General features: G+C 51.4%; 2 protein-coding genes across 3 annotated transcripts in view; both read left to right on the forward strand.

Moving 5' to 3' along the window:
- Positions 1–684: 684 nt before the first annotated feature.
- On the forward strand, positions 685–17133 carry ACADS (acyl-CoA dehydrogenase short chain). Of its 2 annotated transcripts, XM_086348293.1 has the most exons (10): positions 685–791; positions 2238–2401; positions 13985–14134; positions 14345–14456; positions 14800–14951; positions 15229–15399; positions 15482–15619; positions 15795–15890; positions 16088–16144; positions 16319–17133. In XM_086348293.1, the coding sequence occupies exons 1-10, from the start codon at positions 746–748 to the stop codon at positions 16469–16471; spliced, it is 1239 nt and encodes a 412-aa protein (XP_086204419.1). In that variant the 5' UTR covers positions 685–745; the 3' UTR covers positions 16472–17133. The 2 variants fall into 2 exon arrangements, with proteins under 2 accessions (XP_086204419.1, XP_086204420.1); XM_086348294.1 differs by lacking the exon at positions 15795–15890.
- Positions 17134–17592: 459 nt separating this feature from the next.
- The window catches only part of LOC147355604 (uncharacterized), a 31419-nt gene continuing 25300 nt past the window's right edge, over positions 17593–23711 (forward strand). Inside the window, exon 1 of the mRNA XM_086348317.1 lies at positions 17593–18092. Coding sequence (XP_086204443.1) covers positions 17652–18092 — 441 coding nt within the window. The 5' untranslated portion in view covers positions 17593–17651. The remainder of the gene's footprint in view (positions 18093–23711) is intronic.

Genomic DNA, 23711 nt, shown 5'->3' on the forward strand with positions numbered 1-23711 from the left:
AAGGAGTCTTCCAGCGGAGGGAATGGTGACTGTAAAGGTCCTGAGGCAGGAAGCAGCTAGAGATCCTGGAGAAAAGCTGCACTGTGAGGCTTCAGCAGTGACAGCGAGGGCGCGGTGGGTTTGGGGCCGGGGAAGGCCAAGTGGAGTTTTTTAGATCACGGAACTGGATTTTAAGTGACTTAGCAGCAACAGCAGGCTCGCCCCCTGAAGAGTTTTAAGGTCAGCCTAGAACCAGGAAATCAACCCTGAATATTCATCGGAAGGACCGAAGCTGAAGCTCCAAATACTTTGGCCACCTGATGAGAAGAGCCGACTCATTGGAAAAGACCCAGATGCCGGGAAAGCCTGAAGGCGATTGAAGGCAGGAAGAGAAGGGGACGACAGAGGATGAGATGGTTGGACAGCACCACCGACTCAATGGACATGAATTTGAGCAAACTCCGGGAGATAGTGAAAGACAAGGAAGCCTAGCGGGCTTCAGTTCATGGGGTCGCAGAGCGGGATACGACTTAGCAGGCGGAACAGAACCAGCTTGGGAAACTTTGCCTAAAGAGTTGGATTATCTCCGCGGTGGGGGTGGCGGGCTGAGGCAGGGCACCCGCGGCCGGCCCCGGGCCCGCCCCCGAGGCCCGAGGGGCGGGGCTCCTGACAGGCGCAGGTCCCTCCCCGCACGGCCCGGAACCCGTGCTGCGGCCCGGAGGTCGCCGGGAAGAAGCCCAGTACCGGCCCGCCGTGTCTGTCCTCCATGGCTGCCACGCTGCTCGCCCGGGCCTGTGGCCTTGTCCGCGGAGGTGAGTGCGTTCTGACCCCGCACGGTGGGGCGGCGGGCGGGGCGGGCGTGGGTCCGGGTGGGCATGGGTCCGGGCAGCGGGTTCACCCCTGCAGCAGGGCGGGCGGCCGGGCGGCCTTTGCCCCAGTTAGGCTGCTCCTTGCGCCTGCGTGGCCGCGGCCCCTGCTCCGGCCCGCTTCTCACGCTGCACCACCCCACCACTCTCACCCCGAAACTTATTGCACCTTCGGAGGAGGTTCAAGGTACGCCATTCCTAGGGTGCCAGGTCTGGGGTTGAACCCAAACTGTACATCTGTGACCTTGGGCCCTTGTGTGAAACGACCACAGTATACTGCTGTTCTCAGAGTTGTTAGGTAAGGTGAAGGTAAGGTGAAGTCGCTCAGACGTGTCCGACTCTTTGCGACCCCACACACTGTAGCTTAACCAAGCTCCTCCGTCCATGGGATTTTCCAGGCAAGAGTACTGGAGTGGGTTGCCATTTCCTTCTCCAGAGGATTTTCCCGACCCAGGGTTCAAACCCAGGTCTCCCAGAAGTCATAGAGTTGTTAAACAAGGATTAAAATACAGGTGCCTGGCAGATGACAGGAGCTCACTGGTATCCTCTTTCCCATCTTCTAATTTCTCTACCCTGTGGCAGCAGTGGCACCTGTGGCCAGGGCTTCCTTTGCCTGGTCAAGACCCACTCACCCTGAATAATAACAAAGGGAGCCCTCTTTGAGAGCTGTCGCTGCTCTCAGCAAGGTTAGGGTTAAGTGCTAAGTGCTACAGTTAGTTTTCATGGTTCTAGCCCAGGAGCAGAGTACTGTTGTCCTCCACATTTAGAGAAACCAGTGAAGTTAAGATCCTGGCCTGAGGTCACAGAATTGTGCTCTCACGTCACTGGTCTTATACTGGCCACTGAGGAGGACTGTTGTACAGTGTTCAGCAAGCATGGTGAACATTCCGTTCTATTCTCAACAGCAGTGTTAATGACATTTTGGGCCCCTAGTTCTTTATCATGGGTTCTGTCCTGTACAATGTTTAGCAGTTTTCCTGGCCTCTACCCACTCCCTACCACCCTTTGGTTGAGACAACCAAAAATGTCTCTGGACATTGCCAGATGTCCCCCTGGGGGACACGAGTCATTTGTGTGGAGAACCACTCATAAGTGAAAAAGTGTTCATCATTCAGTCGTGTCCAACTCTGTGACCCCCATGGATTGTAGCCTGCCAGGCTCCTCTGTCCATGGAATTCTCTAGGCAAGAATACTGGAGTGGATAGTCATTCCCTTCTCCAGGGGATCTTCCCAACCCAGGGATTGAACCTGGGTCGCCTGTGTTGCAGGCAGTTTCTTTACCATCTGAGTCACCAGGGAAGCCCACCCAGTAAGTGGATCACTGTTATTATTTTAATTACTACATGAGACCTCTTGCATTCCTCTTCCACTGACTCCTTTTCTCTCTGGCAGCCCCCTGGCCTTGGGGCTGGCGTCGCCTACATACCGTCTACCAGTCTGTTGAACTGCCCGAGACTCACCAGATGCTGCGGCAGACGTGCCGCGACTTTGCCGAGAAGGAGCTCTTTCCCATCGCAGCCCAGGTGGACAAGGAGCATCGCTTCCCAGCAGCTCAGGTGAGAATTCCAACCACAGCACCCAGTGATGGAATCTGCCCTCTGCTCCAGGATAACTGGTGACAGTGACAACCGGTGACAGTGACACTGCAGTCAGGGAACCCTCAGGGTGTATGGTCCTGGGGGCCAGAAAATGCCCTGGAGGTTTCCACTGTCCAGCATGAGGCCTGTAGCCAGGATAATAACTTCTGGAATAACAGTGATCACGGTGGATGATTGCTATGCTTACTATATACCAGGCATTGTGTTGATAATAATAGTTAACACATAAAACGCTGACATGTGCTTGGTACTCACCTAAGTGCTGATGGGTTAGCACACCTGTTTCTTTTCTTTTCTTTTTTTTGGCTGCACCATGTGTCATGCAGAATCTTAGTTCCCTGACCGGTGATCGAACTCATGCCCCCTTCGGTGGCAGCTCGGAGTCTTAACCATTGGACCACCAGGGAAGTGCCTGGCTTATCTGTCTCTTAAAACTGTCCAATGAGATGAAGGTGCCATTATTACGTATCCTGTTGTGTAGTTGATGAAACTCAGATTGATGAGAGGCTTAAATAATGAGCACAAGGTCATGAAGCTAATGAGTTACAGAGCTAAGGTTCCAACCCACATCTGTCTTCTGCCAGCTGCTGAGATCCCAGTCGGTCCTGTCCACCCTGTGTCACTGTATCATTCCTGTGAGGACAAGTGCTTCTGCTGTACCCTCCCGTGGGACTTAACCAGCTGTCTGGCACACGATTGCAAACACTTAGTAGATGCTGTTGAGATGACTTGTGATAAAGCGGTTCTGTCAGGCCTTCACGCCCTGGCTGCCCGTCTGGGGAATTCAGAACCTGTGGTTGCTGTTAACATGCTTCTTCAGCCTTGGGGCCAGTTTTCCCATCTTAGTGCATGCTGTGTGCTCACAGTGCACTGTGTTCACAGGCACTGTGCCTGGACTGTGGATATAACATCTAAAGAGCTCAAAGTAGTAGGTGGGTGGCATTCTGAGCACCAAAATGAGTTGGGCAACTTTTATGTGGTAAGCCTTGAAGTTGTCTTCATCGCATTTAGTACTAAAGGCATCCCCAGCTGCAGGTCTAATCTCCATTTGGCTTCCTGGAATGGTTGTAAGGATTGTAGGCGATTGTGTATGTTAAGTCCATGGTGCATGTGAAAAACAGAAGCTATTAATACTATTATTATTTTTATTACAGTTGAGAAAGTTGAAGCACAGAGAGGGGACGTGATTTTCCAAGGCTTACGAGCTTGTGGGGCTAGAATTCATACTCCCAAGTGTTCAGTTCAGTTCAGTCACTCAGTCGTGACCGACTCTTTGCGACCCCATGAATCGCAGCACGCCAGGCCTCCCTGTCTATCACCAACTCCCAGAGTCTACCCAAACTCATGTCCATCGAGTCAGTGATGCCATCCAGCCATCTCATCCTCTGTCGTCCCCTTCTCCTCCTGCCCCCAATCCCTCCCAGCATCAGAGTCTTTTCCAAGGAGTCAACTCTTCGCATGAGGTGGCCAAAGTATTGGAGTTTCAGCTTCAGCATCAGTGCTTCCAATGAACACCCAGGGCTGATCTCCTTTAGGATGCACTGGTTGGATCTTCTTGCAGTCCAAGGGACTCTCAAGAGTCTTCTCCAACACCACAGTTCAAAAGCATCAATTCTTCAGCGCTCAGCTTTCTTCACAGTGCAACTCTCACATCCATACATGACCACTAGGAAAACTATAGCCTTGTATAGACGGATCTTTGTTGGCAAAGTAATATCTCTGCTTTTCAATATACTATCTAGGTTGGTCATAACTTTTCTTCCAAGGAGTAAGCGTCTTTTAATTTCATGGCTGCAATCACCATCTGCAATAATTTTGGAGCCCCAAAAAATAAAGTCTGATACTGTTTCCACTGTTTCCCCATCTATTTCCCATGAAGTGATGGAAACAGATGCCATGATCTTCTGCCATGAATGTTGAGCTTTAAGCCAACTTTTTCACTCTCTTCTTTCACTTTCATCAAGAGGCTTTTTAGTTCCTCTTCTTTCTTTCTGCCATGAGGGTGGTGTCATCTGCATATCTGAGGTTATTGGTATTTCTCCTGGCAGTCTTGATTCCAGCTTGTGCTTCTTCTAGCCCAGCATTTCTCATGACATACTCTGCATATAAGTTAAATAAGCAGGGTGACAACATACAGCCTTGATGTACTCCTTTTCCTATTTGGAACCAGTCTGTTGTTCCATGTCCAGTTCTAAATGTTGCTTCCTGACCTGCATACAAATTTCTCAAGAGGCAGGTCAGGTGATCTGGTATTCCCATCTCTTGAAGAATTTTCCACAGTTTATTGTGATCCACACAGTGAAAGGCTTTGGCATAGTCAATAAAGCAGAAATAGATGTTTTTCTGGAACTCTCTTGCTTTTTCGTTGATCCAGTGGGTGTTGGCAATTTGATCTCTGGTTTCTCTGCCTTTTCTAAAACCAGCTTGAACATCTGAAAGTTCACGGTTCATGTATTACTGAAGCCTGGCTTGGAGAATTTTGAGCATTAATAGCGTGTGAGGTGAGTGCAATTATGTGGTAGTTTGAGCATTCTTTGGCATTGCCTTTCTTTGGGATTGGAATGAAAACTGACCTTTTCCAGTCCTGTGGCCACCGCTGAGTTTTCCAAATTTGTTGGCATATTGAGTGCAACACTTTCACAGCATCATCTTTCAAACAGGATTTGAAATAGCTCAATTGGAATTCTATCACCTCCACTAGCTTTGTTGGTAGTGATGCTTTCTAAGGCCCACTTGACTTCACATTCCAGGATGTCTGGCTCTAGGTGAGTGATCACACCATTGTGATTATCTGGCTCATGAAGATCTTTTTTGTACAGTTCTTCTGTGTATTCTTGCCACCTCTTCTTAATATCTTCTGCTTCTGTTAGGTCCATACCATTTCTGTCCTTTATCAAGCCCATCTTTGCATGAAATGTTCCCTTGGTATCGCTAATTTTCTTGAAGAGATTTCTAGTCTTTCCCATTCTGTTGTTTTCCTCTATTTCTTTGCATTGATCACTGAGGAAGGCTTTCTTATCTCTCCTTGCTATTCTTTGGAACTCTGCATTCAGATGCTTATATCTTTCCTTTTCTCCTTTGCTTTTCGCTTCTCTTCTTTTCACAGCAATTTGTAAGGCCTCCTCAGACAGCCATTTTGCTTTTTTGCATTTCTTTTCCATGGGGATGGTCTTGATCCCTGTCTCCTGTACAATGTCACGAACCTCTGTCCATAGTTCATCAGGCACTCTGTCTATCAGATCTAGTCCCTTAAATCTGTTTCTCAGTTCCACTGTATAATCATAAGGGATTTGATTTAGGTCATGCCTGAAAAAGAACTGTACAAAAAAGGTCTTAATGACCTGGATAGCCACTATGGTATGGTCACTCACCCAGAACCAGAAGTCCTGGAGTGCAAAGTCAGATGGGCCTTAGGAAGCATTACTACCAGCAAAGCTAGTGGAGGTGACAGAATTCTAGCTGAGCCATTTCAGATCCTAAAAGATGATGCTGTGAAAGTGCTACATTCGATATGCCAGCAAATTTGCAAAACTCAGCAGTGGCCACAGGACTGGAAAAGGTCAGTTTTCATTCCAATCCCAAAGAGGGGCAATGCCAAAGAATGTCCAAACTACCACACAATTGCACTCATTTCACTTGTGAGCAAGATAATGCTCAAAACCCTTCAAGCTAGGCTTCAACAGTACAGGAACTGAGAACTTCCAAATATGCAAGCTGGATTTAGAAAAGGCAGAGATCAAATTGCCAACATCCGCTGGATCATTGAAAAAGCACAAGAGTTCCAGAAAAACATCTACTTCTGCTTCATTGACCATGCTAAAGCCTTTGTGTGGATCACAACAAACTGTGGAAAATTCTTCAAGAGATGGGAAATCCAGACCACCTGACTTGCCTCCTGAGAAATCTGTAAAGAGGTCAAGAAGCAACAGTTAGAACTGGACATGGAACAACAGACTGGTTCCAAATAGGAAAAGGAGTACATCAAGGCTGTATATTGTTACCCTGCTTATTTAACTTATATGCAGAGTACATCATGAGAAACGCTGGGCTGGATGAATCATAAGCTGGATTCAAGATTACTGGGAGAAATATCAGTAACCTCAGATATGCAGATGATACCCCCTTATGGCAGAAGGCGAAGAGGAACTAAAGAGCCGCTTGATGAAGGTGAAAGAGAAGAGTGAAAAAGTTGGCTTAAAATTCAACATTCAGAAAACTAAGATCATGACATCCAGTCCCATCATGTCATGGCAAACAGATGGGGAAACAATGGAAACAGTGACAAACTTTCTTTTCCTGGGCTCCAAAATCACTGTGGATGGTGACTGCACCCATGAAATTAAAAGATGCTTGCTCCTTGGAAGAAAAGCTATGATAAGCCTAGACAGCGTATTAAGAAGCAGAGATATCACTTTGCCTACAAAGGTCTGTATAGTCCTTATATAAGCTATGGTTTTTCCAGTAGTCATGTATAGATGTGAGGGTTAGACCATAAAGAAGGCTGATTGCCAAAGAATTGATGCTTTTGAAGTGTTGTGCTGGAGAAGACTCTTGAGAGTGCCTTGGACTGCGAGATCAAACCCGTCAATCCTAAAGGAAATCAACCCTGAATATTCACTGAAGCTGAAACTCCAATGCTTTGGCCACCCAATGCGAAGAGCTGACTCATTGGAAAAGACCCTGATGCTGGGAAAGATTGAGGGCAGGATGAGAAGGGGACAACAGAGGATATGTTTGGATAGCATCACCGACTGAATGGACATGAGTTTGAGCAAGCCCTAGGAAATGGTGAAGGACAGGGAAGTCTGGCGTGCTGCAGGCTTAGTGACTGAACAGCAGAGGATAAAGGAACAGTTGTAAGATTTGCCTGAGGTTCTAGGGCTTGGGGAGAGAGAGCGGGAAATCTTCTGATCTCTGATCTTGCCACTGCCTCGCATGAATTGGACGCTCTCATTTTGGTCACTGATGGGATGCAGCGGTTGCCCAGGGAGTCCCTTCGCTGAGGATCGAAGCGTATTGGCTCATTGTTTTTCTCACTGTCTCTGTTACTATGGGTGGTGCTCAGCTATAGTTACAGAAGGAAATCCAGGACTTAAACAAGCAGAAGGGTCAAAACGGTAGACACAGGGGTAATAGGACAGGTTGCAAAATTTAAAATAATACCAGTCGTGTTTTAAAATGACGGTAGTAATAATAACAGGAGTAACTCTTATTTGGGGGTTACCATATTCCAGGTTGCTGTCCAGTTGCTCAGTCGTGTCTGACTCTTTGCGACCCCACAGACTGTAGCCCGCCAGGCTCCTGTGTCCTCCACTACCTCCTGGAGTTTGCTCAAATTCATGTCCATTAAATTGGTGATTTTCATGTACTTACCCTTAAATCATCAACAAAACACTCAGGCAGTTTCTCCACTGATCTCCAGTTTCCGGATGAGGAAACAGAAGCCAGGAATTACATTTCTCAGTCAGTAAAGCCAGACAGCTAGGATCGGAGGAGCCAGATGTAGATTCTGTCCAACCTGCAGGAGATACTTAGTGAGTGTTTTCTAATGTTTTTTTCCTGAAGAATTTTTTCTCCCAGGAAAAGTGGGTTTTCTGAGGAAGAGTCAAGGGGAGAAGAATTGAGTAAGTTTATTGGGTGCAAAATCTGCTTTTCCTCCTCTTGCCCTAATCTCAGATGATCGTTTACCACATAGAAGCCTCTTGAACCATACTCCATTTTCCCTCTTATTCATATGCACAGACTCTTGTTAACGCCACCCTGGTGGCGTCCCCTGAATAGCATCACCTTTCACCTCTCCCACCAAGAATTTGTCACTGTGTTCATAATCCCTGGCTCTCTGGGTGTGCTTATCACGCTATTGTGTGTGTCCCGTGTCCCAGTTATTTTCTAAGGTTGCCTTCCTGAAGGCCAGGCTTGTTCAAACACCTGCCTCCTGGCCCAGCGAAACACCTCCTTGCCAAGTAAGTGCTTGGCATTCAGAAGACGTTTGCTGAATTTATGGACTTGAACTTTTTGGTCAAGTCATCCTGAATTTCTTACTGTCCCAGCACTCGGCACACACCGGCACAGAGTAGAAGCTGGGTGGCTTCCCGTGGCCCCTTCTCATGAATAAAGCAGCAGATCTTCAACAAGTAAGGAGGTGTGATTCTCTAAAGGGAGTTAGTTTGGACTCTGATGAGCATCGGCAAACTCAGGACAAATGTGACTTTTTAGAAATGTGAGCTTTAGAAGTGACTTAAAAGCACTGCTTTCTATATGAAGCACCCTCTAAAACAGGTCCCACATATGAAGGCAGCAGGTGCTGAAGGCTTGCTCTGCTAGGAAAGGGGTCTTTCTCTTTCTCACATGTTCTTTGGGAGTTTTTTTTTTTTTTTTAATAAACTTCATGCATTTAAAATATTTATTTATTTACTTTTGGCCACGCAAGTGGGGCCTTCCCAGGTGACTCAGTGGTAAAGAACCCGCCTGCAATGCAGGAGTCGTGGGTTCGATCCCTGGGTTGGGAAGATCCCCTGGAGGAGGAAATGGCAACCCACTCCAGTCTTCTTGCCAAGAAAATCCCATGCACAGAGGAGCCTGGTGGGCTACAGTCTATGGGGTCGCAAAAGAGTTGGATACAACTTAGTAACTGAGAATGTACGCAGCACATGGGAACCCTTAATTCCCCAACCAGGAATTGAATCCGAAGCCCCTGCCTTGAAAACGGGGAGTCTTAACCACTAGACCGCCAGGGAAGTCCCTCTCTTGCGGGTTTGGAGACCACTAGGCTTGGCCCGGTCAGGGTTGCAGGTCCACACTCCTGGTTCACAGACACAGGCATGGAGAGTAACCACTGTGGGTGGTGTCTCTGAGAGGTTCTCCTTGAGATCGCTCAAAATTGGCAAAAATATTGGCAAAAATATTAGGGAGGCTGGCTGCTGTTAGCCAGTTACCATTAAACATGCCGTGATCAGAAATGATTTCTACAGCCAGACACACGGTCTTTGTATGTGTGTACTGCTTTTTATTTTGTCTTCACCTTCTTCTTCTTCTTGATCATGCCCTCTTCTCTCCACTGCCTTTCTGTCTCCACATTTTCCCTGGAATGTTCCTGCAGCTGGCCATGGCGTATTGCCAGAAATCTCCAGATACACTTGAGAGTGAAAAAGGTTGGGGGGAAAATAGCATGCTGGTGAGGCCGCCACTTGGGTGCAGTCATTGTGGACTCTGGCAGCTTTCTCTTCTGGTACAGAGAGCACTAGAGGGTGGGGTGAGGGGCAGAGAGCCAGGGGCCCTGGCTTTCTCATCGGACTCTGGGTGTCTCCCAGGAGCGTCACCATCTGCACAAGAGGCCCCACCCGTCCCAGGAACGCGGGGTCATCCTTGTCCTGCCTGTACTCCACCTGGGAATTTCGGTTCCCCTTCTGTCTCCTGGGGTGAAATGGAGTCTTCTTGGTGTGATGGGCTGATGTGTCATTTATCCCACGGTCATGGACCAGAGAGAGAGACAGAGAGAGAGAGAGACTAAAGAGGGGGCTGTGTGTCTTAATGCCTAGAGAAGCTGGATGGTGCATGTAGGGTGAGACAAATGGGGCTTTTTTTTTTTTTTCTACTTCAGTTTCTTTTGCTCAATGGCCAGAGAAAGCCCTCCAGTGGGGTTCCTGTCTGGGCCTGAGCATGAATCTTGGGGACCCTGCGTATTTCTGGCTCCTGGTAGAATGCAGCCCTAGCTGGTAAGCCAGCACAGGCCTCCCCAATAAACCACCACCTCACTCTGGAATAGGTTTGCCAGAGGCCCTAAGTGTGGGCTCGAAAGGGGCTCTGTTCTGAGGCCACCCCGGGGCTGGCTCTGGGCTCTAAGTCCCCAGGTCGTGCTCAGAGACAGACAGCGCCTCAACTGCACTCTACTTCCCACCTTCGCCCACTCCTTGATCTGATAGCTTACAGTGAACCATGTCAGATTCAGTGACCTCCCAAGAAGATTTAGCTTCGGGACCAGAGACCAGGCTTGACCACTCAGAGCTCTTTTTGTGAAAAGGGACAGAGGAAGCTTCTGACACAGACATCAGAAGGGGGCGGAGAATGCCAGTCTTAGCAAGGGAGCTATATACTTTTTTAATTGGTTATTACAATAAATCATAAGAATGTCTCAAGGTTGTAAAGATCTTACTAGACCCACTCCCACAATTTACATTTTAAGATGACAGAATTAGAATTAACAATAGAAAGATTTTACTAGACGCCCCTCCCATAATATACATTTTAAGATAACAGGATTAGTCAGAAGGTTCTCAAGAAAGAGAAACATGTCCTCAAGCAGGATATATTGTTGTTATATACGTAATCCTTGGGCTTCCCTCATAGCTCTGTTAGTAAAGAATCCACCTGCATTGCCGGAGACCCTGGTTTGATTCCTGGGTTGGGAAGATCCACTGGAGAAGGGATAGGCTACCCACTCCAGTATTCTTGGGTTTCCCTGGTGGCTCAGCTGGTAAAGAATCTGCTGGGTTTGATCCCTGGGTTGGGAAGATCCCCTGGAGAAGGGAAAGCCTACCCACTCCAGTGTTCTGGCCTGGAGAGTCCCATGGACTGGATAGTCCATGGAATATAGTCTATAATACAGTCTATGTTGCAGTGCATGGGTTCGCAAAGTCCGACAGGGCTGAGAAACATCATGTTCAAGAGAACAGGATCACGGACAAGAGAAACATCCTCAAGCAGGATACATTGTTGTTTTATATATAAAATCCTTAGTACAGAGTTGAAGCTGAGTTGTTTTATCAGCTCTGGGCTTAAAGAAAAAAACATCGTATGTGACTAAGACTAAGGAATATAGGGGAAAAAAAATGTGTCCCTCTCTCCTCCTCGGGGACCCCTGACTTCTTATCAACTTACCTAGAAATTGACTCTCAGATCCTCCCACCCTCACCCACTCCTCGATCCCCGCCGGCTTCCTGAGCAGTGTCACCCCCTGCTGCCCCCAGGTGTGCGGTGACCACAGAATTCTTTTTTTTTTTAGTGACTCTCGAAATGCCACGTCCCTGGTGGCCCTGAATCCCATTCGTCACTGTGTACTAGCTTCCTGTTGCTGCTGCAGCACCAGGCCCCAGAAGCAGTGGCGTAGAGCTGCTGCTGCTGCTAAGTCGCTTCAGTCGTGTCCGACTCTGTGCGACCCCATAGACGGCAGCCCACCAGGCTCCCCCGTCCCTGGGATTCTCCAGGCAAGAGCACTGGAATGGGTTGCCATTTCCTTCTCCAATGCATGAAAGTGAAAAGTGAAAGTGAAGTCGCTCAGTTGTGTCCCACTCTTAGCGACCCCATGGACTGTAGCCCACCAGGCTCCTCCGTCCATGGGATTTTCCAGGCAAAAGTACTGGAGTGGGGTGCCATTGCCTTCTCCAGGCGTAGAACAGTGCACACTTAGCGCCTGACCGTTCCTGGAGGGCGGAGATCCAAAGCTGGGCTCTCTGGGCTCTGATGAAGGTGTGGACAGGCCTTTGGGCAGGCCCCAGGGAGAATCACTGCCTGGCCTTTTCCGGTTTCTCCTCTTTCCCTTACAAGGACCCTGTGAGGACACTGGCCTCCCTGGATGATCCAGGGAAGCCCCTCCTCACCTCAGGGTCCTTTGCTTAATCTCCTCGGCAGAGTCTCTTTGAATATACTCAGTCTCTTTGAACCTGGGGGTTAGGGTGTGCTTGTCCCTGTGAGGCTGACATTCTGCCTCCGCACGGGCCATCTCCTCCCTTGTATTACAGGGGAGACCCTGAGGTGGGTCAGGCCCACCCCAAGCGTAGAGTCTTGCAAATTGTCTCGCATGGGAACAACTCAAGGTGGAATCAAACACCCAGTTTCATAGAGAGACACAAATCATTGTGAAAGTTCAGCAAATTCACCGATGCCCCTCTTCCCAGACATCACTGTCGAGTCAAGAACGTCTCAGTCACTTAATGATAAGAAATGCCACTCTAATTCTTAGAGAAATGCAAATGGAAACTACAGAGGTACCACCTCACACTGGTCAGAATGGCCACCATTCAAAAGTCTCCGAATAATAAATGCTGGAGAGGGTGTGGAGAAAAGGGAACCTTCCTATGCTGTTGGTGGGAATGTAAATTGGTGCAGTGGATAACAGTGGGAGGCTCCTCAGAAAACTGAAAGTAGAGTTGCCATATGGTCCAGCAGTCCCAGTACTGGGCATATATCCAGACAAAGCTATAATTTGAAAAGATACATGGACCCCTGTGTTCATAGCAGCACTGTCCACAATAGCCAAGACATGCAGACAACCTGTCCATGGACAGATGAACGGGTAAAGAACACGTGGCACATACATATGGTGGAATATTACTCAGCCATAAACAAGGATGAAATAATGTCATTTGCAGTAGTGTGGTGGCCCTAGAGGTTATCATACTAAGTGAAGTAAGTCAAAGAGAAAGACAAATACCACAAGATATCACTTACATGTGTTATGTAAAATACAACACAAACGGAACCTATCTATTAATACAGGACAGAAACAGACTCACAGACAGGGAGAACAGACATGTAGTTGCCAAGGAGAAGGGGGTGAGGGAGGGACAAATTGGGAGTTTTGGATTAGCAGGTGCAAACTATTGTATATAGGATGGATAAACAGCAAGGCCCTCTGTACAGCACATGGAACTATATTCAGGATCCTGTGGTAAACCATATGGAAAAGAATATGAAAAAGAATCCGTATAGCAGAGTTACTTTGCTATACAGCAGAAAATTCACACAACATTGTAGATCAACTAGTGGTCAATAAGACTTTCTCTTTTAAATGCCGTGCATGGATCACTCACCTTGTGCAGACTGAGCTGGTTGTAGTCCTGGAGTCAGTGGTAGGTTTCAATCTCAGCCCCACCATTTACAAGGTCCACCCTGTGCAAAGCGCTCCACCTCCCTGAGCTCCAGCTTCCTCACCTGTGACATGAGGTTGACTCAGCAAAGCTTCAAGCTTCGGAGAGACTGGACCAAGAATACACATGAAGCACTTTCCAGCGCTGAGCATGTCAAAGGCATTTGATAATTAACCCCGGCCACTCCTGGATTCCAAGTCAAACATTCCAGGCTCTTCCCCTTTATCGAATCTTTCACTGGCACTAGACTACAGCAGTTGATACAGGGCATCACTGACAGGAACAGCATGTGCAAGGGCCCTGTGGTGGGGAGGACAGGCTGTGCGGTGAGCGTTAGGGGCTGAAGAAGGTCTGTGTGGCACTGTGCTGCCCTGCTCCTTCACCTCGGAGGCCCCTGAAGCCTTGTGCCTTCTGCATGCTCACTGGTCGTGGCTGTAGACACAGAGATGAGTGAGGGCAGAGTACAGGGGCAGGACTGCCTGAGACAACAGGGCTGTCATACAGATCCGGCCTTGGGGGTTCCGGGGTGGGTGTTAGGGTCACACGACCTGAGTTTCTGTGGGCACCAGCCTGGGGGCAGGTGGGTTGGGGTTGGAGAGGGTGGGCCCTGTGGCCCCACCCCCACCCCCCTCCCCCGGGGGCCTGCCCTTGCCGTGACATCCTTTCCTGGGGCCAGGTGAAGAAGATGGGCGAGCTGGGGCTTATGGCCATGAATGTGCCCGAGGAGCTCAGCGGAGCCGGCCTCGATTACCTGGCCTACTCCATCGCCATGGAGGAGATCAGCCGGGGCTGCGCCTCCACGGGAGTCATCATGAGTGTCAACAATGTAAGCCTCCCGCCTGGGCCTCGGACACACAGGCAGAGGGGGAGGGGGCTCCAGACGGCCCCACATCCAGGCACAGCCCTCCCTTGGCTCCCCGCCCCTGACCGCCGCTAGGCCTGGTCCTTTGCATGGGGCCTCTGGAGAGAGGAGGCCTGGGGGTGGGCATGCGGGTGTGCTGGGGCCTGCGATGACCTCCCCCCACGGTCCCCCCAGTCCCTCTACTTAGGGCCCATCCTGAAGTTCGGCACCAAGGAGCAGAAGCAGCGGTGGGTTGCTCCCTTCACTAGTGGTGACAAAATTGGCTGCTTTGCCCTCAGTGAACCAGGTACCACCTGGGACCGTGGCTCACCCACCCCCACCCCACCCGGGGTCCACCTTGCCTGAGCTGGGACGGAGGGACTTGGACCCCGCGGTCCCTTTGGCTTGGAGACAGCCAGGTGCCATGTCCCCGCACCTCTAGAGAGGGAGCTGGTGTGGCCCTCCAGCCCCTTCTCTCAGGAGCCAGACCCTGATTCCCTGCGCCTGGGTCTGGCTCACCAGCTGGGGGGGTGGGGGGCGCAGAATGGGGGGGTTGCTTGGCAGGGCTGGGGGGTGCTTGGTGTGGGAGGTGTGAGGTTGGGTCCTGGGCGAGCTGGCGGCGGTGGACTCTGAGTCTGCGTGTGGGGCAGGGAACGGCAGCGACGCAGGGGCCGCGGCCACCACCGCGCGGGCAGACGGTGACTCGTGGGTCCTGAGTGGCACCAAGGCCTGGATCACCAACGCCTGGGAGGCCTCGGCCGTAGTGGTCTTCGCCAGCACCGACAGATCCTTGCATAACAAGGTGAGGGGCTCGCAAGGGAGGGGCGGCAAGCCGTTCAGTATGTCCAGCTGCATCTCTGTGGTCTGACCGAGCCGCTTGGGCTCTGGGGCTCTTGCCAGCCAACTCTTTCCGGCCCCGGGGCGGCGCTGTCCCGGGAGGAGCCAGCAGAGGACGTCACAGCGAGGTTCTGAGGGAGGTGGAAATTGGGGTGGCGACCCGAATGGGAGTCTTGGGTGGTTCGTCTGAGGGGCGTGGCCTCGGGCCGGTGAGCAAGTCAGGGGCGTGTCCCGGCCTCCAGGGCATCAGTGCCTTCCTGGTCCCCATGCCCACACCCGGCCTCACGCTGGGGAAGAAGGAAGACAAGCTGGGCATCCGGGCCTCGTCCACGGCCAACCTCATCTTCGAGGACTGTCGCATCCCCAAGGACAGCCTGCTGGGGGAACCGGGGCTGGGCTTCAAGATCGCCATGGTGAGCCTGGCAGCGGGGGGCGGGGGTTCCCTAGGGTGAGGCCCTGGGGAACGGCTGGCCCCTGACAGGTGGGTCCTCACAGCAAACCCTGGACATGGGCCGCATCGGCATCGCCTCCCAGGCCCTGGGCATTGCCCAGGCCGCCCTGGACTGTGCTGTGACCTACGCGGAGAACCGCAGTGCTTTCGGGGCGCCCCTCACCAAGCTGCAGGCTATCCAGGTAACAGACGCGCAGCCTTGCCTGGACGCCAGAGGGACGCGAGTTCGGCCTTTCCTCTCTGCCTCCCAGATGGCTTTCAGCCTCGGCTCCGTCCTCTGCCCTCCTCTGTCCCGCCCCTCAGGGAGAGGGGAGGGCGGGCCTGCACCGACGGTGGGGCGGGTCTGGGTTGTTGCAGTTCAAGTTGGCGGACATGGCCCTCGCCCTGGAGAGTGCCCGGCTGCTGACCTGGCGCGCTGCCATGCTGAAGGACAACAAAAAGCCTTTCACCAAGGTGCCAGTGGGGCAGGGTTCTCCCCGGGCCCAGCCCAGAGCTTCTATGGCGGCAGAGGCACTGAGGGAGCCGTCTGGGCGGGGTTCCAGTTCCTTGAGCCTGTGGGTTTATCGCTCCAAGGGGCGGCTTCCCCAGGCCCGCCGTGTTGAACAGGCCAGGTGCTAAGAATTTCTGACGCCACCGTCCTCTGTGGTTAGGAGGCGGCAATGGCCAAGCTGGCTGCATCGGAGGCCGCAACTGCCATCACCCACCAGGTGAGAGTCCCCACTGCCTGGGTGAGCTCCCCAGGGTTGGGTAAGCGGGAGTGTGCCGGCTGCTTCTTCCTCCCCGCTGGCCCTTATGCGTGGATGGTCCTGCCCTGTCTTTCCCCCACGAGTTGGGGAGGGGGGGTTGGTCTTCCTTTCCTGAGCCCTCCCGTTGCCCCTCAGGCCATGCAGATCCTGGGCGGCATGGGCTACGTGACGGAGATGCCAGCCGAGCGGCACTACCGCGACGCCCGCATCACCGAGATTTATGAAGGCACCAGTGAGATCCAGAGGCTCGTGGTCGCCGGGCACCTGCTCAAGAGCTACCGGAGCTGAGCCCTTTCTGGAGGGCTGACCGTGCCGGCCGAGGAGCCGAGCTGGCCGGAGGACCCTGGGAAAGGGGGAGGGAGTCACGTGGCCTTCCCACTGACTCCCCCGCTGCAGCCTGCGGGGCGGGGCCACGCCCCCTCTTGCCAGGACCCCTCCCACCTCCCAGGCCCAGGCTCCTGGGTGGGCCTGCTGCCCGCCGTTACCTCTCTCCACCCCAGAGCCGGCTTCCTAAGAGTAAGCGGAGGCTGGCTGCGACCTGGCCTGAGGATGCCCATCTCCAGCTGTTTCTTGACTTTGTACCCTCTCCACCGTTGACCGTGCCTTATTTTCTTCATCTGGGGGCTCGGCCGTGGGAAGGGAGAAATGATTCCCCCGGGGACTCCCCGGTTCTGTCCTGTGGGTCCTGGCGCTCAGCAGGAGACCCAGCGTCTGCCGTTTCCTCTGAGTTCAGGGTCTGGAGGAGTGGGTTGGAGGCCCGAACGACCACATCTCGACGCAGAAGTTGTGTTCTCTGAGGCCTTCGCCGCCTTGGGGCTGGGTCGTTATGGAAGCCTTCCTGCGCACCGATAACCTTTGTAAAGTATAAATGAGTACAGGTGAGGGGTCTGACTTGTGCTTTGGGACAATTATATGTGGGAACCGAGTAATAAAGGATACCTGTCCCCTGACCTGTGTGTCCTTGCCTGAGTGCTGCTGCTGGGGAGGGAACGATGGTCTTTTAGCCTGCTCTCTACAAACCCCCACACTGTGTGAGTGTGTGTGTGTAAGAGAGACGGGGTGGGGGGCGGGGGGCGGGCTGAATCGAACCAGGGACTCCTGCATTGCAGGCAGATTCATTACCGTCTGAGCCACTAGGGAAGCGCAAAGTTTTGGAGAGAGAGATTAATCATAAACTCAGCAAGGAAACGGGTTTTAGGAGGGTTGGGTTTCCAGTCCCTGTGCTGTGGGGCTGGCGTTGGAACGGAAGAACCTCTGTGGGGTCCGGGGGAGCACGCGACGATCACCGCTGTGGCCCAAGGCAGAGAAGAGAGTGGAGCTGCTGGAGAAGACAGAAAAGGGGGGTGGGGTGGGGGTGAGAAGAGCCCGCAAAGAGAGCTTCAGAGGAGGTGGGGACAGCCCTCCGCCGCCGAGCGGGAAGGGCTGAGACGTACACTTGAGGTCTCTGGAGGGCACAGGGAATGGGGACATGATCCATTTGGAGCCACCATGCAGTGGGCGCCCAACCACGCGGGCTCTCGCCGCGCGCGGTTTCCGTGCAGGTTTGGGAGGCAGCCTCCAGCCCGCCGACCCCGGGCGCCCAGGGCCGGCCTTGCTTTTGACCCTCGGGCAGAGCCCGAGGCGAGGCTCCTGCAGGAGAGAGCGGCTCTCTGGGCACACGTTCCTTGGGGGCGGGGCGGGGCACCTGGTCCAGGTGCGCGGGATGGAGGAGCCTGGCAGTGCTGGGCCGGGAGACGCAGCGGCGGCGGCGTGTTTCCCCCGCTGCGCAGGCGGGCGTGGCGTGAGTGGTAACAGGTGCGCGATCCCGGGATCCCGAGATGCCCAGGCGCACGGTTGCGGCCGCGAGGAGCGCGCGGACCGCTTCGCTGCCGCCTCGGCGTCTGCGGAGCTGCGCCTCCTCCTACTCCAGGTAAGCGGCCAGCGCACCCCTCTGCGGGGCCCTGGGTTGGGATGGCAAGCTGAAGGTGCGGGGAGCAGCCTGGGATTCAGGGCTCCTGCCCCGGAGCAGCCACGGTTGAGCCACCTGGGAGGCTGGGAAAGGACGGTCTCTCCCCGACTCAGTGACTGGGGCACCACAGGCGTCCAGATGACACCACGACGCCTCCAACGAGGCAGCCCTGGCTCCTGGCCCCTGTGAGGGTGTGGGGACAGGCACGAGGTTGAGGCGGTCTCTGGGCCTTTCCTCCAGGCAGTGGTGGAGTGTGAGGGGGCTTTGAGGTTCACAGGGGAACAGAGGGGGCCCAACCTGAGCCCCGGTCCCAGGCGGGACGCCAGGCTGGGAACCTGCTTCTCCTGCTCTGGACTCTGGCCCCTCCTGGCCTGGCATCAAGCCCGCCTGGCCTACCTGCTGAAATGGCTCCAGACCTTGAAGGGCCAGGCAGCCAGAGCCACAGAGCTCCTGCAGGGCACAGGGCTGGGCCAGCAGAGTCAGCCCCACCTGGGAAGTATGCTGATTTGTCCAGTGGCCACCCCAGCTGACCGTGTTCTTCTCAGATGGGGCTGGGAAGAACCTCAGCGACAGGGCCAGATAGAGCCATACCACCCTCCATTTCGCAGGTGAAAAGCCAGGGTCTCTGAGCCAAGGCCCAGGAGTGTATGCACTCCTGGGCTTCCAAAAGCTCTCACAGGTCTCGGGTCTCCCTTTCCAGTTGGGGGTGGGGGAAGGCGGAAGTCAGTTCAGTCACTCAGTCGTATCCGACTCTTTGCAACCCCACGGACTACAGCACGCCAGGCTTCCCTGTCCGTCACCAACTCCCAGAATTTACTCAAACTCATGTCCATTGAGTCAGTGATGCCATCCAACCATCGCACCCTCTGTCATCCCCTTCTCCTCCCTCCTTCAATCTTTCCCAGCATCAGGGTCTTTTCCAAGGAGTCAGCTCTTCGCATGAGGTGGCCAAAGTATTGGAGTTTCAGCTTCAACATCAGTCCTTCCAATGAATATTCAGGACTGATCTCCTTTAGGATGGACTGGTTGGATCTCCTTGCAGTCCAAGGGACTCTCAAGAGTCTTCTCCAACACCACAGTTCAAAAGCATCAATTCTTCGGTGCTCAGCTTTCTTTATAGTCCAACTCTCACACCCATACATGACTACTGGAAAAACTGGCTTTGACTAGGCAGACCTTTGTTGGCAAAGTCATATCTCTGCTTTTTAATATGCTGTCCAAGTTAGTCATAACTTTTCTTCCAAGGAGCAAACGTCTTTTAATTTCATGGCTGCAGTCACCATCTGCAGTGATTTTGGAGCCCCCCAAAATAAAGGCTGTCACTATTTCCATTGTTTCCCCATCTATTTGCCATGAAGTGATGGGACCAGATGCTATGATCTTAGTTTTCTGAATGTTGAGTTTTAAGCCATCTTTTTCACTGTCCTCTTTCACTTTCATCAAGAGGCTCTTTAGTTCTTCTTCATATCTGAGGTTATTGATATTTCTCCCAGAAATCTTGATTCCAGCTTGTGGGGAGAGTCAACCATGAACCCTCAGTTTTGAGCAGGGAGCAGGCCTTCCTTAGTGGAAGCTTCTGCAGCTCAGAACTGAATGTTGAAGTCCACGTGAGGTCCCCTTGAACCGGAACTACACAGGTGGGTTGCAAACATGTTGCTGTGTGCCTCTCATTCTAGGATGGTTTCTCAGAGTGAATTTGTTTTTTTGTGACATTGGCATTTTTGAAGTGTACACACAGGTTAATTTTTATTTTCTTTTTGAATTATGAAAGCGTAACACATTTACAGGAGACTTGGAAAATACAGAACAAGGTTACATAATAGTTCCACTGTATATTATAGGTATTTTATTTTTAAAGTAGATCAGGCTGGTTAATCTTGCAGACTGTGTATCTGATGTTATTGATATTTCTCCCAGCAATCTTGTTTCCAGCTTGAAATTTATCCAGCCCAGCATTTCTCATGATATACTCTGCATAGAAGTTAAATAAACAGGGTGACGATATACAGCCTTCACGTACCTCTTTCCCAATTCTGAACCAGTCTCTCCATGTCCAGTTCTAATTATTGCTTCTTGATCTGCCTACAGGTTTCTCAGGAGACAGGTCAGGTGGTTTGGTATTCCCAGCTCTTTAAGAATTTTCCACAGTTTGTTGTGGTCCACACAGTCACAGTCTTTAGCGTAGTCCGTGAAGCAGAAGGAGATGTTTTTCTGGGATTCCCCTGCCTTTTTTAGGATCCAGTGGATGTTGGCAATTTGATCTCTGGTTCCTCTGCCTTTTCTAAATCCAGCTTGTACATCTGGAAGTTCTCAGTTCACATACTGTTGAAGCCTAGCTTGAAGGGTTTTGAGCATTATTTTGCTAGCATGTGAAATGAGCACAATTGCACGGTAGTCTGAACATTCTTTGGCATTACCTTTCTTTGGGATTGGAATGAAAACTGACCTTTTCCAGTCCTGGGGCCACTGCTGATTTTTCCAAATTTGCTGGCATATTGAGTGCAGCACTTTCACAGTATCATCTTTTAGGATTTGAAATAGCTCAGCTGGAATGCCAAAAAGTAAAAAACAAACAGAGGGCAACTCCCATACCCATCGATACTGATTTTTTTTTTCTTTTGACCCCTTGTGTGATCTTAGTTCTCCAGTTCCCCTCCCCGCAACAGGAGTGGGAACACCCACCCCACCCCCACCCTTCCCCTGTGGTGGAAACTGATTCTTAACCCCTGAACCTCCAGGGAATTCCTCCATCACCATTGATTTTTACCTTAGTTGCATTGTAATCTCAGAACATTTTCTGCATTATTTTAATTCTTTGAAATATGTTGAGATTTGTGTCACGGCCCCAGTCATCTTCTATAAAAACTGAATGTTTTTTAAGATTCTTTCCCCACATTGGTGCATTTAGCCCCAGTTCGTTTATTTTGATTTCTCTATGGTGTCTCCCTGTGCAAACATATTTAGGTAGTTTCCGGTTTTTCTCTGTTATAAACCACGATGTGGCGAACATTCTGGACTGTGTGTCCTTATTCCTGTGAGAGCTTCTGAGTGTTTAAATAGAAGCGGGCTCGCTGGCCTGACGCTGTTGGCCGCTTCAGCTTTACCGGCGCCTGCCAGGTTGCTCTGCCTCGTTATTCCACTGGCACACGGCCTCCTAACGGGAGGAGAGTGTCTGTCTCTTGGTACCAGCACACTTGACGATTTTTCTTCACCCTCATTGTGATTTTAACCTGCATTTCCCTGGTCGATAGAGGGATTGCCCAGCTTTTCACTGTTTATTGGCTATTCTGGTTTCTGCTGTGAATTGCCATTTACATCCTTTGTTTCTGCCATGGGTTGTCTTCTCCTTGTTGATTTTTTAATATTTATTTTTATTTGTTTGTCTGTATAGGGTCTTAGTTGTGACACATGGGATCTAGTTCCCTGACCAGGGATCGAACCCAGGCCCCCTGCATTGGGTGGGGCAGGGTCTTAGTCACTGGACCACCAGGGAGGTTCCTCCGTGTGCATGTTTTGGATGCTAATCACTTGCCAACTGTAGAGTTGCCAAAAGACTCCTTCCTTGTGTGACTGCAACTTTTTTATGGATTTATATTTATTTATGGCTGCGCTGGGTCTTTGCTGCTGTGGGGGATTTTCTCTAGTTGCGGTGGGCGGCCCTCTCGTTGCAGGGCACCCCCCCTTGATGCAAAGCAGGGGCTCTGGGGTGCATGGACTTCAGAGGTTGGAGCACAGGGCCTGAGCAGTTGTGGCTCCTGGTTCTCGAGCACAGGTTCAACAGTTCTGATGCACGGGCTTCGTCACTCTGAGGTCGCACATGGAATCTTCCCGGACCAGGGATGGAACCCGTGTCTCCTACTCTGGAAGGTGGATTCTTTATGACTGAGCCAACAGGGACACCCTTAAACTTTTTAAAGTGGTTTTACATTTTAAGGGCTTACCTGGTGGCTCAGATGAGAAATAATCCACCTATAGTGCAAGAGACTCGGGTTCGATCCCTGGGTCGGGAAGATCTTCAGGAGAAGGGAATGGCTACCCACTCTAGTATTCTTGCCTGGAGAATTCCAAGGACAGAGGAGCGTGGCGGGCTACAGTCTATGGGGTTGCAAAGAGTCGGACATGACCGAGTGATTTTCACTTACGTTTTAACGTCCACTTTGAAAATTAAAAAAAAAAAACCTTTCAGAAGTTTTATCTAGATGTTTCAGACACTCATTTCATGATAAAAAGTGACAGGTTCCCTCTGGGGAGCAGTTTGGGTACATCTTTCCAGACCTTTTCCTGTGCATCTAGGATCAGTTATTTACTTTCCTCTCAAATGGGATGTGGCACCCTACTCCAGTACTCTTGCCTGGCAAATCCCATGGGTGGAGGAGCCTGGTGGGCTGCAATCCATGGGGTTGCTCGGAGTCAGACATGAGTGAGCGACTTCACTTTCACTTTTCACTTTCATGCATTGGAGGAGGAAATGGCAACCCACTCCAGTGTTCTTGCCTGGAGAATCCCAGGGACGGGGGAGCCTGGTGGGCTGCCGTCTATGGGGTCTCGCAGAGTCGGACACGACTGAAGTGACTTAGCAGCAGCAGCAGATGGGATGAATGCTCTGGGTATCATGTGGCCTTTACACCAGGCGACCTGTGTACCTCTCCTGAGGACAAAGATTCCCCCTACGCCTATGTGTGTATAACACATAGGCATATGTGTTATAACATGTGTATAACATATGTATAACGTGCGTACACACATATACAACCTGCCAGCACCCCGCTCCGCCCTGATCTAGGAGTTGCCTAGCACTAAAGAGAGAACCAACCAGCCAGCTTGTCTACACATATTCCTTTTTAAAAAGGTTGTGGTAAAATATGCGTAACGTGGGATTTACCATTTTAACCATTTGTAAGTGTTCAGTTCAGTGGCCTTATGTATATTTGAAACAGGAGGGAAAAGGGCAGGGCATAGCCTTTAAAAGAATGACATAAACTGGTCAGATCTGATGGGGTCCTAGATGGTGGAAGATTTAACTTGACCTTGAGCCTTATTATACGCTCATTGTAATATATTAGCATATACTAAACAACACACCCACAAGTGCCACGGCAGTTCCGAGGGCAACCACAGAAGACCAAAACGTGGGTGGTGGCCCCATTTCTGGAACTCTCCACTCCTTCTCCAAAATATTTGGAATAATCCTCCCACTCATCGGGTTTCCCTGGTGGCTCAGCTGGTTAAGAATTCGCCTGCAATGAGGGAGACCTGGGTTCTATCCCTGGGTTGGGAAGATCCCCTGGAGAAGGGAATGGCTACCCACTCCAGTATTCTGGTCTGGAGAATTCCATGGACTATATAGTCCATGGGGCCACAGAGTCTGACATGAATGAGTGAATTGCACTTTCCCACTCATTCAGTTCCGTTCAGTTGCTCAGTCGTGTCCGACTCTTTGCAACCCCATGAATCGCAGCACGCCAGGCCTCCCTGTCCATCACCAACTCTCAGAGTTCACTCAGACTCATGTCCATCGAGTTGGTGATGCAATCCAGCAATCTCCTCCTCTGTCGTCTGTTGGGGGCCAGAGTGAGGCAC

This window comes from Bos grunniens, chromosome 17 (assembly GCF_055505025.1).
Source record: "Bos grunniens cultivar Pamir isolate PY7600 chromosome 17, Bosgru_T2T1.0, whole genome shotgun sequence".
In the NCBI taxonomy this organism is placed as follows: domain Eukaryota; kingdom Metazoa; phylum Chordata; class Mammalia; order Artiodactyla; family Bovidae; genus Bos; species Bos grunniens.